Below are 18,922 nucleotides of genomic sequence, written 5' to 3'. Positions count from 1 at the left end.
CCCCCGCCCACCTCGCCCCTGCCATTGACTTCCTTGATATATCTGCTTCCTCTGATTAAAATACTACAAGGTGACAACATTGAAGGAGGAAAAAGGAAAGTGGGGGAGGGAGACAGAAAGGCATTATTTTGTAAAGATGATTCCCCTTGTGTCGCTCACACAAAGCACACACACCGCCCACCGGCCCGCACACACTGTTAGTACAGCAGCCCAGACACAAGTCAGAGGCTTGGCCTGCTGAGGCACTAGAGGATGTACCTCTCCAGGATGAAAAAGAAACTCTCACCTCCCCAGCCCAGATGAGTCACGGAAGAGATCTCTCCAGCAAAGTTTTGCTTCTGAATTTCCCCGTGGCTGGGGGAACTGTGCCACAGAGGCATACCTGAAAATACATGAAAATACATGATGTAGGCTAATGGACTCCAAAGAGAAGGAGGCCACACTCTCGGGGCTTGGGTCAGAGGAAGAACACAAGTGAACTTTACCCCGAGACTGTGCCACAGTTTGAGGCCAACGTCAGGTTTCAGTCAGAGATGAGAGAAGGTGCTGGCGTTGGGCTGGGTTTCAGGCACTACTTGGACCAGGGGTACACAGCATGAATGTTAGATATTCTGTCCTTTCCAGCTTGCTGATACGGAGGAAAGAAGGAGGAAGATGTAAGGAAGTATCCGAAAACAAGGCATTCCAATGAGGGAAAAAAAGAGGACTGTTAAACCAATTGGCTTTGGGGCAGTTCATGTTTCCATGAAGGACACAGCATGACTGTATCCTTCCAGCTCATTGCTACTGCACTGGGAGAGCAGAGCTCTCACAAGCAGGGGGACGCTAAGGAGTAGCTAGGGGTGGCTAACTCTAGAACAGATATCAGGATTGCTGGAGCTGAAGGAGGATGCATGAAGAGATAGGTCATTTACAGCAATGTGGAAGAAAGTCTGAGATGAGAAAGATGGCAAATATTAGAGAAGTTTTCTGTAAACAAAGATGTGCAAAAGAAGCATACCTCAGGATAAGCTGGGGTCTCCTTTCTACACTCTGTCACAAGACAAGGTATCCTATGAAACTGAAAAGGCAATTCTCTTTGAAGATCTTTTTTTGGCACAGCAATGCGTTTAACCTGACATAGGATACCACAGAGACCACAGAATTTCTGCCTGTTCAGGAGACAATTGGACTTTTTATCGCTAAAAAGGTCCATGGCATATAACATTTAGAAAGAAAGACTGGAGCAGCAGGGTGTACAATCAGGCTAATTTCTAATCTATCTCTTGCTGGACTGGATGCAAACTTGTCCTGCTGCAAGGAAATGGTAGAGACCCACAGGAGCCCTGTCTCTATTCCTCGAGCTCTCCCGTCCCTTGGGTTTCTGTGACACAGGAGTTTCGTGGCTTGCAACCATGTGAAGATCCTGGTGTGCGCCTTGTATTTAGCCATATTTGTGGCGAAAGGTCTTTTCTGACACCTTCAGCAACTGTGATAGATTTGCAAAGAGTGAGCTTTCTGCTCTAAAATCCTTATTTGCTGTGTATGCTTTTTTAGTGTGTTGGCCATGAGCTCCTCTGACTACAGCCACGGAACAGTGGAAAGGGCACCCCCTGAAACCAGGAGTGTCCTCTCCCTGAAACCCTCTGGTAGAGCACAACCGTGTGCTTCCCAGAAACAGGCCCCTGTAAGCTCACTCAGTGGGGCATTTGCTTTCTTTTCACAGAGTCACAGAATCGAGTCACAGAATCCCAGACTGGCGGGGGCTGGAAGGGCCCTCTGGAGCTCACCCCATCCCACCCCTGCTGGAGCAGGCACCCCCAGAGCAGGGGCACAGGGCCGCGTCCAGGCGGGGGGTGAATGTCTCCAGAGAAGGGACCCCACAGCCTCTCTGGGCAGCCTGTGCCCCTGCTCTGGCACCCGCACAGGGAAGGGGTTTGTCCTCATGTTCAGGGGGAGCTTCCCGTGTTCCAGCTTGTGCCCGTGGCCCCTTGGCCTGGCGTTGGGCACCGCTGGAAAGAGCCCGGCCCCATCCCCCTGACACCCGCCCTTCAGGTATTTATAGGCATTGATGGATCCCCCCTCAGCCTTCTCTTCTCCAGGCTGAACAAGCCCAGGTCCCTCAGCCTTTCCTCACACAGGAGATGGCCCCAGGCCCCTGATCCCCTTGGCAGCTCCCCGCTGGACTTGCTCCAGCAGCTCCCTCTCCTTCTTGGACTGGGGGGCCCGAACTGGCCGCAGCACCCCAGATGTGGCCTCACTAGGGCAGAGCAGAGAGGGAGGAGAACCTCCCTCGCCCTGCTGGCCACACTCCTTTCCATGCACCCCAGGGCACCGCTGGCCCCCTTGGCCCCAAGGGCCCGGTGCTGGCTCAGGGTCACCTCGCTGCCCCCCAGCACCCCCAGGGCCTCTCAGCAGAGCCGCTCTCCAGCAGGTTCCCCCCAGCCTGTGCTGGTGTGGGGGGTTGTTCCTCCCCAGGAGCAGGGCCTTGCACTTGCTTTTGTTGAATTTCACTATGTTCCAGCCATGCGAGCTATCCCACCATGTCTCTGTAATTGCAATGAGATCATGGCCCTGCGACCACACACAGATTTCTAGTTCCTCCTGTTTGCTCCCCATACTGCATGCACTGGTGTACAAGCATTTCAAAGAGGTAGTTGAACACGCAGGTTTCCCTGGATGGGTGCACGAGGACCCACTATAGGTGGTTGGTCTTCTATCTGTCATCTCGTGAGGCAGCTAAGGCACCTTTGTTGCTGCTCTGGTTGGCCTGGCTTATTCCCCCATTCAATGGGATGGCATTAACATTGCTACTTTGGACCCCATCCCCTGAGTCTTTCAGTTTAAAGCCCACCTCACCAAGTTGGCCAGCCTGCTGCCAAAGATTCCCTTGCCCCTTCTAGACAGGTGGATTCCATTCCTAACAGACTATATAGTTCATGGAGAAGGTCCCATTGTCATAAAAGCCAAAACCCTCGCGACAGCATCAGCCATGTAGCCAAGAGTGGATTTGCAGTATTCATCTGTTATTGGCTGCTCATTTTTCTCCAATTGGTAAAAATGGAGGACAAGATGACTTGGGCACCGATATTTTTCACTTGCTCCCCCAGGGCTTTATAGTCTTCCTTGGTTCTGCCCAGGCTCTGGCTTATCGCATCATTTGTGCCCGCATGGAAGAGTGACTGGATAGTAATCTGTGCTCTTGACAAGTTGTGTCACCCTGTCAGCGATGTCTCAGATCATAGCTCCTGGAAGGGAGCAAATCTCTTGTGACTCCATGTCAGGTCAGCAGATGGGCACCTCAGGGCCTTTTAACAGATTTTGCAGATAGGGAGGACATTGCATCCTGATTGAGGGACACATGACTCCAACATGGGAGACGTCCATCTGCCATCACCTGTCCAGTGAGAGGGTTCACCATCTTGACCTTGGCATGAATCATCCTCAGCCCAAATTATACTTCTTCGGAGCTGAAAAAAATCTGCATAATGAAGTGGTGTGTTTGTTTATCTTTGCTGAGACTCTAAGTTAAGTTGTCAACCAAGCCTGAGGCACAGCTGATAGTAATGAAGGCAGAGAATGAGGTCACACTTGTCCCAGCGGATGGAGTTAATGGAGGCTTGGCTGATGCAACTGTGTTCTTCCCTTTTCTTCTGCATCTCCCTACTCCTTTCTTGCCTCATCCTGCTAAGTCTAGACATGAACAGGGTAGAAAGGGAGAGAGTAGCAAATAAAATAAAATAATTTTATTTCTGTTGTCTATTTCTCTCAATTTGTGCACCGTTAGCAACACTGGCAGCTTTAAATCATGCCAAGAAATCTCCCAAACGGAAGACCTAAAACCGAGACAGTCACTCTGCAAAACTACTAGGATGCGCGAAGTGTCTCTCAGAGCACCATGGCTCTGTTCAATGTATTTAGAAGTTGCAGATCTCCAGTTCATAAAGCTCAAGAGCAGAAAGGCAGGAAAACCTTTTAGGAAAAAAATATGGTCAGAAGTACTTACACCCTGCATCTATGCTACAAGTATAAAATGCAATTTACAGCAGTTAGTGGAAGGAACAGGAACCATGAAGATGTGACTTCACCACTGAAGTTACTCAAATACTTACCTGTGGTGAGTGACAACCTAACACAAACTGCATTAAAGCTGCTGGTAGCATGTCCTCAGTGTTATTACCAATTATGTTATTACCTGAGGCAGCTAATCAGGACTGTCAGGGAAAGACCACCCCAGCAATGCTTACATTCATTACCCTACAGTATGGGTCTATCCTGCTCCAGAATAAATAGGAAGCTTTTGCTACAAGCAAGTAGCTGGGATCTTAAGCCCACTTAAACATGTCCTTCACTCCCAGACATGCTTAAAATGAAGCACAATCTCAAATGCTTTGCTGAATGAGGGGTTGAGGCTTTCCTTTCTTTAATAATCCCAAAGACAAATTTAAGGGTTTAACCACTGATAAGTTGTGTGGACTAATTAGCTCATCTTCAGGAAACAGTTTAAAGATGAAGAGTCCTGTGCACTCTAATTATTATTATTAAATATACCTCTGAGGTAGCTATGTGAAAGGAGAGAACTGTGTACTCTGTCACAAGCTTTTTAACAGACAAAAAGCAATAGCCTAAAACTACAACCTGATCTACACTATGAAGCCATACTGGCTGCCAAGAACTGTGTCAATAGATATGGATATGATTCTTAACACTGCTAACACAGTGGGCACAGAGGGTCAACTTCGTGCAAGGCTGGGGTGAGGGAAGGATATTCGCTTCATATTTTGCTCCCAAATAAATGGTGGGATGGAGATTTGCTTCAAAGAAGCCCAAGCAAGCAGTAGATTAAAGTCAACCTCACTACATCACCCATGTCTCCTTAAATAGTGACAAAGGTGGCCTCACTGGAGAATGACTTCTGCAGTCTGGCAGCCAGGATGGAGGGTAGCTGTAATTAAGGCCTTTGGTGGGAAATTATGAGAGTCACTCCCCACCAGTTTTCCTCCAGTGCTCCTCTGCAGGCAGAGGTAGGCTACAAGAAGGATACTCAGAGTGTAGTGTTAGGTAGGAAGGATTTAGCCTTACTGCAAGCAGCTGTTTTTCCAGGCACAACCTTTAGGCTGAAAACAGGTTTGTTCAACAAGTGGTAGCATCAGAGTGGTTACAAGCTGCCTGACCACAGCAAATGGACAGGCCCCCCCATAAACACACACTCTCACATCATTCAGTCACCATTTCTTTGCAGACTTTGTGGGATTTGAATGAAAACCTCTTTGGACAAGTACAACAACATCAAAATCTAAATACGTCCACAAAAGCGGTGCTACAGTTGCAGAGAAACACAGAGAGGCAAAAATATCTGGAAGGGGCACTACTTGCACTTCAGTGAGCAAAAGTTTAATAGCGTGACCATCTGAGAGTCAGTGTATCTCCTGAGGGTGCTTGTTCTTGAGCCCTGAGAAACATCCGGATTTGGGAACTTTCATTCACTTCACGCATATGTCAAATGCATTTGCTTTCTGTGAGTCAGAGACTGGGGCTTCACCAGGCTCTGACTTCACCATCCGCAACTGAATTTCCCTGTGCTGCTGAGTCACTCAGCCCACAGACAGGCCGTGCAGATGCCCTGTGCAGACGCAGGCTGAATGATTGTGGGAATGTGCTGCACCAGACCCGAAATTTTCCATACCCTGAGGACCCAGGAAAGTCACTGCCCTCGCTGGCACAGCAAGCTCTCACCAGCCATGGTGCAGGCAGTGTTCAGAGTAGCCGAGAACATGGCTTGTTTCTCTGAAAGTGTCCTGAGCTGCATCAGTGGCCCCTCTCATCCATTTCATGGGTGAGACATCCTATCCCTTCTGTGAACCGTATCCATCTCTGTAACAGCATTTGTAGGGAAAGAGAGAAGCAGTGGATGGGGTTTGGCCCTTCCCATAATCAAACACTTGACCAAGAGATTTCTTGCAAGAGGCTTATGGCTTCTTCGTCCCAGCCTTGGGCAGGTTGGGTCCAATGACTGCACCACGTTCAAAGCACTGGGAGCACAGTTGTCACAACCCCAAAAGGCACAGCAGCAAGAACATGCTTTGGAGTATCTGGGGATGATATGGAGTTAACGTTGCTAAAATCACAGGAAACTCAACCCATTGAGTCTAGACAATATTAAGAAAACAGGCTCAGAAGAGAGGGACAGGAGTACTGAACTTTAAACCGCTTTGAGGCTGTCACCGGCTGGGAAGCAAGTAGGAGTTAATATTATCTAACAGTGATGGATGGCCACGGTGAGCCTGAATCCTGCTCACCTCACAAGCTCTGCAACTGTGTTGGAAGACACAAGGTCAAATTGCATCAGCTAATTTGCTGCCACTCTGTGGCAAAACGGGTAGGGAGATGTAGCACGAAACTGGCTGCAAAGCAGTGCAAGAAAAGGGTGTGTGGCACACAGCACACTTGGCTACCCTGGTCAGGCTCCCACTTACAGCAGCAACAAAGAATCTCAGTTTGTGCAGTTATGCCTCAAAATCTCATCTGAACAAGAAAACTGCTAACTGGGATGGCTCATTTTGTCTTGCTGCAGACGGCTTTATTTTTCCTCTCTCTCTGCTGCTCCCAATGAATGGACAATGCTAGTCTGAAAGTGCTTGGCTGGGGTGGGGAGCAGCCACAAAACACACTTTACAAACCTTGCCTGGAAATGAAGCTCATATGGAAGTGCCAAAGGGTGTGGGGGTCTAGCAGAGACTTCATGACCACGAATTTATCATGCAGGCCATCAGAAACAGCTTGGTTCTTAACCCACTGTGAGACAATTTGTGTTAAGTACTTAAATTTAAGTGAAAGAGGAAAGAGTTTTGGAATAGGATAAGATGACAAGCATTGGGGGTGGATATAGCAACCTGGGAAGATAGTGACTTCTAAGCACAAAGTGCATGGCATGGCAAGGAAACCACCCACCTAAAAACCATGGCTGGGCATCCAATACATTCCATCCCCATGCCATTGCTCTCATCTTCTCCTAGATCACCCGCAGCCTCAGACCTGACTCCCTACTCCCATCCAAGCACTGCAGAAGAGATTGAAAGCTGATCAGAAGCGACAGTTACCAGCTCCCCAGCAGGACCAAAGGAGCAGGTCATAAGCACGGCTAAGCCTCAGTACCTTCCTTTGTTGGGCTGCACTGGAGCCATCAGGGAATTGTGCCACAAAGTGCTCTTAGGGTGGATAACACCAGCAGGCAGCAGTGCTTTTCCCTCATCACTCACTAAAGCACAGCTCCTCACAGTGCTCCTCTCGCTTGGGAAATCTGCAGCTAAGAGGCTCCACAAGAAAGCGTGGTCCACACAGCGGAAGGGGCTCTCATCTGCTTCGGAAGAGCCGTATTGCCAAGAACAGGCCCCTTTTCCCCATCACTTTTGCACCGTGTGAAGCTGAGCTGTTTTCCACTGACAAGCAAATCCTCGTCCTTCCACGCTGGGGAGCACTGGGAATACGAACCGCGTGGGGGGCCGGGGGCCCGGGCGGGGGGGGGAGCTGTGTCTATTCCATGCCGATTCAGAGGCCAGCACAAGTTAGCAGCATCGGTCAGCATGTGCAAGGGAAATGCTAGGCTGTGCTGCAGGGATGTGTTCTTTTATTGATATTTTTACGAAAGCAGTCAAAACTGCTTTTTGTTATATGATTTAGTTTCAGGTAGTCCTGCGAGGAGCAGGGACTTGATGATCCTTATGAGCCTATGATTCTATGCTTCTATGAAAAGCGTGGGGGGGGTTTACTTTCTGATCAATAAAGATGGAAGGATTTTGATGAGCTTAAAATGCCTCATTACATCTTTCTTATTTTGGACACTACATCTGTATTAATACATCATTGTGTTTGCATGTTAAACTCGTAGATGTTTTCTCTTGGTTTGCCTTTCTTGCAATGATGGGGTTTTACTGAATCTAAATTAGGTGATTCGGTGTTCTCAAAGTGATTGTTTTGCTCTGGACCTACCTGGTGATCACTGACCTGTGTGGCCCCTGGTAGCTCTCACTGGGCATGATCCTGATCCTGGTTTTCAGATTCATTTCTTATCACCACAAATTTGCCTAATGATGACGACTCTTGGCTGGATCTGGCTGCCACCCCTGGCTGAATCTGGCTACCCTGATGAGGGGTCTTGGCTGGATCTGGCCGCCCTGTTCACGTCATCTCACTTGGTCCTGTGTAGCTGGGTCCTGGCTGACAAGGACCCTGCTCTGGCAGTTCTGGTTTTGTGCTCGACTCCTGGGTCCCTGAGCCTTCAGGAGCCGCTGGCCCCCACTGCATCCTGACAATATGATTCTTAAGAGATACCCAGTTTTTGAATTTTTATTTTGATTCAAAATAAAAGCACGTTACCAACTGCTGGGATCCCATCTGGGACAGGAAGCCTCACAAAGCCCACTTCCACTGTGCACGAAAGACTCTTACCTGAATCCCATTTGGGTAGTTAATACTGTAGCAAAGAACGTCTTGTAACGTCCAGTGCTCTAGTGACTGGGAAGTTCAAGGCTCGGGTGGAGGCAATGCACTGGTGTAAAATGCCATCAGTTCCTCTCACTCTCTATTGTGAATCCTGGCCTTCTCAATACCAAAATCTGCTACAGGCTTTTTCACAGTCTGCTGTCAGAGCTCGTATCCTCTCCCCTTTTTTGGGAAGAGCCTGCCATGACCTCTGTAAGGGTTGTATGACCATGGCCCAGCTATGAAAAACATGACAGCCCAGCTTGGACATGTATCTAGTTGGGGATGACGGCAGACAACAGGAGGTTAAGGTATTAAGGAGGTATTAAACTTTGAAAACAGTACTGTAAGAAAGCACTTTCCATTCACATTCAAGTGATGCGGCTGGCCTTGTGGCAATGGGCTGGGCAAATAACAGGACCACCTATCTTAGCAACACCTTTTTCTTGGAGCAACTTCTCTTTGCTCTAAGGCATATGTGAAACACACCCTAAGGATTAAGGAAGTCCCAAGTACTTTGAGTCTCCTGCAGGACAGTGTGTGATCTATGTCCTTCCATTTCAACACAGCTGCCTTCTGGCATTTTCACAAATGACACCCATAACTTAAATAGGATTTTGAGAACCACTAATCTTATTTGCAGATGCAAGATACCTGTTCTCCAAGCCTTCGAATCCCTAAGCCTAGCATGGAGACAGTTCTATGATTTATATATTGTTAACAGACAGAAAGCTATCTTTCTGCAGTATCTTCATGACTGGACAAACCTCAAAGGAGGTAACTCCAGCATGTAACCAAGATAATAATTTCTGCCTTTGGCACTTTGAAACTTGGCTGGGTGATTAGTCTCTGGAGTGAATTATATAATTCATTGCACTGTTATCTAAGTTAAGTGTATTTTTAAAGTAATTGTTTTCCATATATATAAAACACTTCCACTCTCAGAAAATAACAGTCTTTCCCCAAGGAAAGACCATAACATCTACATTATGAAGATCATTTGTAGCAAGGCACTGAAATCCAACTAACCTTGGCAACGCCGCATAGATGACGATGATTTTCAATATACTGCTCTGTAACTGAACAACTATTGATCTAACCAATTCTGCTCGCCACCAACTCCATGCAGGCTTTTTGAGCTTAGAGTACATATTCTTCCTCTGATAAACCCAGTGCTGGGTTCTCAGCAGGGTTAGATCCTTGGATCCAGAGGAAGTACCGTTCCTCTATCACATCGACTTAATGTTGCTGCTGTAACCGCTGGTTTTGTGACAAACAGGAGTGGACACCAACCGACGTGACAGGAATGTACATTTGGATCTAAAGAGAGTTGTGTCAGAGAGTCCAATGTAATACCCTGCTCTGATGCTCACGTCACGCTTCCTGTGCAGAAATGGGACGGCCGTGTGCATTTAGCGAGCACCCTCTTCTGGGGGCAGCAGTGAAGGCTGCTCTCAACCACAGAAAATCTGTCTCCTGTGAAGCATCTCCTGAAAAAGTGGATGTGCACCAGCAGAGCTGGCTAAACACAGCAATAAGCGCTGCAGCATTCTGAACCACTTCCTAACTTCGCAGCCAGTAAGATGTAACTGTGCCGGTGGATTTGACTTGGATTCTTAATATGGGGTCGTGGCCTACGATTATATCACAGACCCTTTCCCAGACAGGGGGAAACTTGAGAACAGGCCTGCTAAATCTCTGTTAAACTGTTGCAATTACTATGAATTTCCATGAAGACTATACATGTTCAGAGAAAACACAGCACCACTTCGATCCAATTAAGAAAAACTTGTACGCACCAGCGTGCGTGGCTTTACCCCGCTCACCCCCTCCACCCTGTGTACAGCAAAAGCGGGTGCAGGAGAACACCTAGACTTTCCTTCCACTGCCGAGGTGTCTCCAGCTTCTCGTATGTTTTCTGCCTGAAATGTTTGCCGTGTTTTTTCTTCTCTTTAGACAAAAATGAATTCATTGTAATTGCACTGGGCTAGACGGAAGTTACCTGGTGTTTCAACAAAAAGAAGCAGCCTTAAAATGCTATCCTGAATGGAAAAATCACAGTGACAGACAAAACTTAATGAAAATTGCAATTAAAATAAAGCCTTAATGAAATTTAGATACATAAATGTTATTGTATACAGAAACTGTTACGTACTAAACAAAATAATCTTAGCACATCATCCTGCTATATAAACAATGGGATGTGGGATTTTTCATACCTCAACAAGATTTGTTATTTCAAAACTAAACATAGGTAACAATTAAGACTAGCCAGTTAAAAGACAAATATTCCTAGTTTATACCTATGCCTTAAGTAAGTAAATGACATTAAAATTATATTGAGTACTGTAAATTAAGGTCTTCCTTTTGAACAGCAAAAACCATATAGATATTTTGGCTAATAGCTCAGTGATGTTGTTACACAAAAACCAAGAACTGTTGAAATGCGTTGATCCAATGGAAGTGTCCAATGAAATGTTGATCTCTCTGAGGTCAGTGAAAGGTTGCCATTGACTTCAGCAGAGCCAAAAAGGTATTGCTGTCAGAGGGCTCCCTTGCTGCTACCCGAATGCCACAGCAATTCCTGAGAGCCCGCAAAGCAGGGTACCAACCAGTGCTGGCTCTCGGGACCACAGACATTCAGCTCAGCCTGCCACCTTCTTTACATCAGTGTGTGAGTGCAGGCAGATCAGGTGCACTGGCTTGTTTAGGTAAAATGACGAAACACTGCTAAAAAAAAACCCACCCATGCTTCCTCCTTGCTGCAGAGCAGGAGCAGGCACAAGTCTTCTTCCCCAGCATGCAAAATGAGATTATAATTTGTCAGGCAATGGAGGACACAGGTAGCATGATGGGTTGTATGCCAGCTGAGGGAACACGCTGTGGCCCCAGGTCATGGAACTGGGCTATGTGGTGCACATTCAGGCTATAATGCAGCATCACAGCCTGTCTCCAAACAGCTAGATGAGAGAGAAACTGTGGCATGTAAAAGAGCATGGGATGAAGTACAATATGGGAAAGATCCATGGGATTCAACAGGTCTGATCAGTTGTGTATCAAGTACTGCAACTTGAGGCTTCACCAATGGTTTGAAATACGCTAAGGCACCAAGTAAATGCAGTAAGAACTATTTGCACTCCCTTCCCACCAAAGGGAATAAACCATGCTGAAGGTTTATTGCTAAAGGCAAAGGGGAACAGAGATTCTGAAGTGTTAATGTTTCTTGCTCCTTTTCAGCTTCTGTTTGAGGATAGCAATGTCATAACAGCTTTTAAATTTCACCAGGAAAATGGGAATTGGGACGATAATAGTTAACATGCCGAATACTGCAGCTAAGGCTGCTGTCACTTGGCCAGCTGTGGTGAGAGGGATAGTATCTCCATAGCCCACTGTAGTGAGTGTTATCAAAGCCCACCAGAAGCAAACAAGAATGCTGGTGAAGTGCAGCTCCCCTGTGTAGGAGGGATGGCTACCCAGCAACTCCCCATAGAAAAAGAGAGAGCCGAAGAAGAGGGTCTCAAAGGCCAAAATCATTAGCAGGATGCAAATCTCTCTAAGGATAGACTTGAGGGTGTAGCACAGAACCCGGAGGATCAGTGGCGTTTCTATCAGCTTGGATATCTTCAGGAGTTTGAGGAGATAGACAATGCGAACAAAGCCCAACCAAAGCCCTAGGCTTGGCATTCTCTGAATCTGCCCAGCCACAAAAAGTTCAATATAAACTGGAAAGAGGGAGAGGAAGTCAACCATGTTCAGGGGATTTTGGAAGAACAACTTCTTGTCTGGACAGAAACAAAATCGCACAGAAAACTCAAAAGTAAACCAAAGGACACAGAAAAGCTCCAGATGAAGCAAGTAGGCAGCCTGATGGTAATAGGGCTCGTGGTCATCATGGGACACCTCCGAATAGCCAAGAGAGGTGAAGTTAGCAGTAAAGAACTCAAATTGTGCCTTGCTCTCCTCACAGAATATGATGACAATTCCAACGATGAACAGCAGAGAAACAAAAGCCAAGCACTGCAGAGGGAGGAAAGGGCACAGATGCAATTAATCCAACAAACGAGTATCGCATAGCCCCACTGCCCCACCACAGCCCCAGGAGCCCCTCCGCAGGCACAGTACAATCCCAGACTCATCTTTCTCAAATCACCATTGTTTTGCACACACAGAGTGCGTTTTCTCCTTCCAGATTCAAAAAATAATAGAGAAGACTAGAGTTGAAGAATAAACCACCTGAACTCCTACATCGGAGTATGTAAGGAAGGAGAAATGTCTGATAGCTGGAGTAATGCGGACAGACCCACACCGAGGGCCTCTTCAGTGCTAAATGTTGGGTCCAGAAATACCAGCAGCACAGAAAACATCCTCTGCAGTATCTGACTGGCATTTGTTGTTCTGCACGCCTGATATTTTAAAGAGGAATGGTGTGTTCATTTTGTACAGAGAGTAGGGACAAGAGGAGGAAAGAAGGATGTGTCTGTTAATGAGAAGTAAGAATTCTATTTTCTTTTTTAATCTGGGACTCAAAGCATACTTATAGAAGCTATGAATCCATTAGCATTTTTCATGGACCCATCCCAGTGATCCCAAAGGACACAGGCTGTATCCATCTCCACATATAGTATTACCTTGGCACTGAAAGAGGAAACGGGTTTTTCAAATATAGACCAAATCTTTGGCTGCCACCTGGTTCGCCAGCTGAAATCCCTTCTTTCTGTCTGGACTATGAGGCACTGGTCATCAGTCTGTTCATTCTCATCCCAAACGTTAAACCCCTCTGGCTGCACCTCTTTGTTATTCAGCTTCAGCCAGCAGCAGGATGCTAGCTGTGTCTCCTTTATTTCCCAGAAAGTCAGCTCTTCTTCTAAGACTGACCTACAGGTATCAATGGGGCAGTGGAAATGTTTGGTCCTATAATAGTTCAACACATAGCTGAAGATCTCAGCACTCCTATCAAAAAAGAACTCTTTGGTGGTGGGATCATAGTCATAGATGCTTGGGGCATGGGGCTCTGTTAGGCTGCACAGCTTGGTCCCTGGGAAGGTCCGGAGGGTGCTGCTGTAGGTCTCATATCTGACTCCCCCAATATTCAGGATGATTTTTTCCTTGGAGCCTTCCATCTGTGAGGGAGGATGGAGGGGCAAGCCCTCATAGGCTCCTGTTTATCTGCAGTCAAAAAGAGAAGAATACAAATTAAAATAAGTAAAGAATGTTTTGGAGCAGGAAGGTTTTCCAGGGTACCTCATTCCAGTGCTTTTAAAGCACATTTTGTACCTGAAATCTGCCTCTCCTATAGGGAGGAAGGTACTTCTGCCATTCCCCATCATGTTCAGTGCCCGTTCCTAGGCCCTGCTCCATGGATGTATTGTCTCAGCACTTTTCAGGAGATGCATCAAACAAAATTACAAACACCTGGTTTGCATTGCCCTCTCACTCAGCTTCTCCCCATGGGGACAGAGCACACAGTACCAAGTCTGTTTCACCACATTTGTCCACATACTGTAGATAATCATTGCAATAAACTCATTTGAGGTCAAGATATCAAGAATATCCCAAGATATTCCCTCCACTATCTCTCCTGTTGTCTACTTCTTCTGTCTCTGCCCCCAATTTCTTTCTCCACAAGTAGTCTCTTACAGACACCTCCATGTGCTAAAGAGGTACAACAGCCATCAACAACTTATTCTCCAAACAAGCCTTTAAACATAATCGCCTGTGTTGTGCCTGGCATAACAAGTTTGACAAGAGACCCTGCTGCCTGGTGTGAACATTTAGGTTGTCCGAGTTATGCTTTTTCCTTGAGTCCTCCCTGTACAGAGTCCCACTGGGTCAAATCACCTTTCCCTCTGCAGGAAGCTGCTCCTTACCTGGAATCTATACGCAGGATTCCTGGGCTAGATAGGAACGCAGAACAACACGCTGCCTCCTCCTTCAGGGCTGGCTGACATCTCAGAATAGCACCAGAACCTGCTGCCAAGGCCTCTGGCACTGGAAGGCACGTTCAGTTGCTTATTTCCTGTAATACATCCCCTGTTTTGCTCTTCAAAATCCAACACACCTGGGAGAAACTTGAGCCCTGCTTTATGAACATTATTCTAAGAGGGGAGGGAAATCAAGGATCTCTGCAGCCTCAGGAGCATGTAGGAGAGGTACAAAATAGGGGCAGGATGTTCCTGAGAAAGTGACTAGGGTTGTCTTTCACCCACACACATCCACTTCTGTCTGTACTGCTCCATTTTCCCTTGTCCATTCCAACATATTTCCACCCAACCTTCTCTTACGCACTGCATTTCTAGTCCTGACCTTTCTCTTGTAACAGAGCAAGCCTATCTTTCCTGCGTGGACTCTCTTACCCAGAGATGGCTCAGTGTGCCGAGACGATGCACGAATTCCAGCTGTCCCTCCTCCCATTTTTGCAGAAAGTGCTGCGCATGGGAGTCACAGGTCACTTCTGCAACAAACCTTTCCATCCAGGATCAGCAGGGGAACAAGCCCTGCACCAGAGAAAACTCCCAGAAGGAAAGAACTGCACAGAGCACCTCATTCAGCTTTATCAGAAAAGGCTGGAAGCTGCAGCTTGGTCACACGCTTACAGCACAAGAGAATTACTGCCCATCTGCTGTCCCTGACAACCCCAACATATGGGAGGCTCGATGCAGCCTCACCCTAAAACTTACACTGAGTTCAACAAGAGCAGGATTGACCATAAGGACTAAAAGCATGCAAGCATTGCTTAGTACTTGCTGCATAGGAATCTAAGCAGGTTAGATTAATTCAGCACTCAGAAAATCTGCAGTTACATTACTGGCCTCTGTTGCCTAGCTCTCTGAAGAGCACAGTGATTTTTGAGATCGCAGCTAAACTTGCTTTTATCTGCTTAGAATGTCAGATACCTCTTGCTTAAGTATAATAATCCCCATAAGAGAAATAAGCCAAGAAGTGCCATTTCATATTCTTACCTTGGTACTATTGCAGCAACTCTGCAACCAGAAGAAAGAAGAGACTGGGAAGAACAGAGACAAATTCAGTGAAAACAGGATGTTTGATGGCTAGTCTCTAAAGCTCAGGTCTCGTAGATGCCAGAAAACAAAACCAGCCAATAGCACTGAAAAGAAGCAGAGGCCCCCCTCCCTTGTCCTCTGCCCTGTCAGCAGTTGTTCGCCCCACCCCAGGGAACAACACTCAAACAAGAAGGGAACAACTGCCAGGCCAGATATGCTCGGACCACTCTGCCACCCACTGCTCTACTAACAATCTCCAAGGGCCACGGTGTTTGGGAAATATATGAAGCTCAAATGCCTTCAGATCAATTCGAGATTAAACTATCAAGCCACAGAAAGGCAGACAGAGCATGGTTTGTTTTTTTTTTTTTTGGCTGTGCCTTATTCAAGTTTGAGATAAAAAATAATATAGAAAACAACAGGAGCAGACAAACAAACAAACAAACAAAATCATCTGACCTCCCATCTTCTTGTCACACTCTTCTTTTTTTGGTTTAAAGGGCTTTTTCTTCATTTCTGGATGACCCGAAGATTAATCTTTTGCACCCACTGATTTTAAATGCCTTTTTTTTTTTTCTGTCATCGATTACTCCAGGAAGAAGGTTGGCACATAGATGTTAATCCCAGTCAAGAAAGGCATGCCATGTGTGAAATTTTCTTTCAGCTGATGTTCCAAGGCCGTTTCTAGGTATCACCTCTGCTTACTTCAAACTGTCTGAAAAGAAAGTGGGAAGAGGAATTTCCTTATTCCCAGCAGGAGCAAGACAATTCAAGAAGGCTCTGGGGGCTTCCTTTTCAGTTATACAAATGAAAAGCAGATTGATGTCTTTCTAGAGAAAGTATTATCACAGTTCACCTGCTGGATTTTTCATTTTAATCCATGACCTACATTACGCTCACACACTCAAATCTCTTTTCTTTTAAAAACTAGATTTTCCATTTAGGCCTTTTACCTAAATAGCTGCCTGGTTCCTCGCCCCTCATTGGCACTTCACCTGCAGGTGCGAGTAACCCCACTCATCCTAACCATCCAGGGCCACCGCAGACAATCCTGGCCTCTTCTCTCAGCCAACACCACAGCAAGGCTGCAGAAACTGGAATGACAAATTGCTGTCAATCCTGCACGGGACGCTCTGTGCAACGAGGCATCTTTGCCCGTTACCTCCCAATTCCGTACTGAGCAACCTTCTAGCCAGACATCACAAGCAGAACAGAAAAATTCCCCATAAACCCAGACTCTGAAAGCACATGTAGCATGTGAAATCTATGCATGTGAAATCTATGCTGCTCTCTCTCTACAAGAGACACCAAACTCTTCACATCTTTCTCCCTCTCGCACACTTCATAGAGAGTAAGAATGAAAAATACTCATTCGAATTTAATTTCTGATGTGTCTCTGAAGCTCTGGACGCAGGTGATCTGATCAAGGTTGATGTACCCTATCTGTTCCACAGCACTGCAGTATTTGCCTTTTACAACCTTTGCACAGCAGTTGGATTTCTGAAACCCAGAAATAATCTGGCAAGCAAAATGAGACATGGAGTTCCTATGCTCTGAATAAGACCCTTTGATTGTGGTAAACAGCTTGTTCTTTCAGAACGTTTTTTAAGCAGATGAAAAGTGCAACTCCATTTCCAGACAACAGGGCCTTACTCCAAGTTTTCTCCCTGCCTCCTATCTTCTGAGACTTCACTTTCACTGCATGAGGCGCTGTGGGAGTTTGGTGGCGAATGTCAAATCTGTTCCCCCAACCGTACACTTCTTTTGAGCAACAAAACTCGTTTCAACTTGGCTGATATTTATTAACACCAAAGAACAAGGTAGACTTTTTCTGGGGGGAGGCAGAGGGGAAGAGATTGAAGCTGTAACGAGCTGAGGCATTTTTCAAAGTTGGTATTTTAACAGAACTCATTCAGCGTTTCTTTCCATATTCTTTGGTATTTAATAAAATTTAATATTTCATGCAGGGCAGGGGTTCTATAATTTTTGCCCATTCGCTGATATTGATGTGCACGGTCTCCACTATGGGCTCAGGCAGGCTTGCGTTAGCCAAATGCGGGACGAGGGGCTTCCTTAACTGCATTTCTACAAGAACGTAAAAGGAGTTTTAGCTTTCCAGTGTAAGTATTTCTTCAGAGAATGTTCATAAAAAGCAAGTGAGGATAATTAACAGTTTTGCAAACAAAATCTTGCTTCAGAATATCGAACAAAAAAGCTTAAGCTATCCTGAAGTCCTGACAGCCTTGGGGAAAAGACCAAGATACTCTTTAGGAGCTAGGGGCACCACCAGAACCTACGGCTCAGCTCTTCTACTAGCAAAACCAGCAGAAGTAGCTTCCATGGACTTCCACCCCCAGCGCTTTTTTCCCATCCTACATTTCAGTTCTACCTCCCCTCTGACCTCTAACACAAGTGTATTCCTGGGATTATGCACAGATCGGTGAAAAGAGAAGTTATTTTTAAAAAGCGCCTCGAAAAATAAGATGATTTATAGCCTGGATCATTCATTAATTTAGCCTACTGCAAACACCTGTCAAATCTTGCAACTGGGAAGAAGAGCAGTTAGGCTCCCTGCGAGCGCAGCCTCCCCCCTCTCCTCCCGCCGCCACCTCTCCTCTCCTCTCCCCTCCCCCCTCCCCTCCCCTCCCCCCCTCTCCTCCCCTCCCCTCCCCTCTCCTCCCCTCCCCTCCTCCCCTCCCCTCCTCCCCTCCCCTCCTCCCCTCCCCTCTCCTCCCCTCCCCTCCTCCCCTCCCCTCTCTCCTCCTATCACCTCTCCCCCCTCCCCCCCTCCCCCCTTCCCTCCCCTTCCCTTCCTCCCCCTCCCCCTCCCCTCCCCCTCCCCTCCCCCTCCCCTCCCCTTCCTCCCCTCCCCCCCTTCCCCTTCCCCTTCCCCTCCTTCCCCCCCCTCCCCTCCCCTTCCCCCCCTCCCCTCCCCTTCCCCTCCCCTCCCCCCTCCCCTCCCCTTCCTCCCCTCCCCCCCTTCCCCTTCCCCTTCCCCTCCCCTTCCCCTCCCCTTCCCCCCCTTCCCCCCCCTCCCCTCCCCTTCCCCCCCCTCCCCTCCCCTTCCCCCCCTTCCCCCCCCCCCTCCCCTTCCCCCCCCCCTCCCCTCCCCGGCCGTGGCGGGCACCGTGGCGCAGATGCGGCGGGACGCCCTACGCTGCCCATTGCCTTCGCCTCCTGCCCTGCGGCCTCCGGCCGCTCCTCCTCACGCCGACACCTCGCCGCCCCTCAGCTCCCCCCAGCCCGGCAAGGGGGGAGCGCGCCTGCCCTGCTCCGACCCCAAAGCGCCCAAGCCCCTTTGGCCCGAGGACCCCGGGCCCTGCAGGGAAGCGCCGGAGGAGGCCACCCCACGCTGGGCAGCCGAGCCGTGCGGCCCTCGGCACGGCCGGCGCCCCCAGGCGGCCCGGCAGCTCCGCAGGCCCGCGCCCCCCGCCGGCCCCCGCCGCCGCCCGCCCCGGAAG

The 18,922-nt window shown here is 47.8% G+C and overlaps 1 protein-coding gene across 12 annotated transcripts; it reads right to left on the bottom strand.

Moving 5' to 3' along the window:
* Positions 1 to 10,538: 10,538 nt before the first annotated feature.
* LOC104043801 (potassium voltage-gated channel subfamily C member 1-like) lies at positions 10,539 to 18,903 on the bottom strand. 12 transcript variants are annotated; one of them, XM_064462744.1, is made up of 6 exons: positions 18,589 to 18,903; positions 15,921 to 17,546; positions 15,420 to 15,463; positions 14,328 to 14,476; positions 13,089 to 13,626; positions 10,539 to 12,477 (listed from the first exon to the last, which is right to left on the bottom strand). In XM_064462744.1, the coding sequence occupies exons 5-6, from the start codon at positions 13,578 to 13,580 to the stop codon at positions 11,674 to 11,676; spliced, it is 1,296 nt and encodes a 431-aa protein (XP_064318814.1). In that variant the 5' UTR covers positions 13,581 to 13,626; positions 14,328 to 14,476; positions 15,420 to 15,463; positions 15,921 to 17,546; positions 18,589 to 18,903; the 3' UTR covers positions 10,539 to 11,673. The 12 variants fall into 12 exon arrangements, with proteins under 12 accessions (XP_064318814.1, XP_064318816.1, XP_064318817.1 ...); XM_064462746.1 differs by having other exon boundaries at positions 15,921 to 16,555; XM_064462747.1 differs by having other exon boundaries at positions 15,921 to 16,176.
* Between the last annotated feature and the right edge of the window lie 19 nt (positions 18,904 to 18,922).

This window comes from Phalacrocorax carbo, chromosome 11 (assembly GCF_963921805.1).
Source record: "Phalacrocorax carbo chromosome 11, bPhaCar2.1, whole genome shotgun sequence".
In the NCBI taxonomy this organism is placed as follows: domain Eukaryota; kingdom Metazoa; phylum Chordata; class Aves; order Suliformes; family Phalacrocoracidae; genus Phalacrocorax; species Phalacrocorax carbo.
Note: the sequence above shows the minus strand (reverse complement) of the source record. Positions and strands in the feature narration are given on the sequence as shown.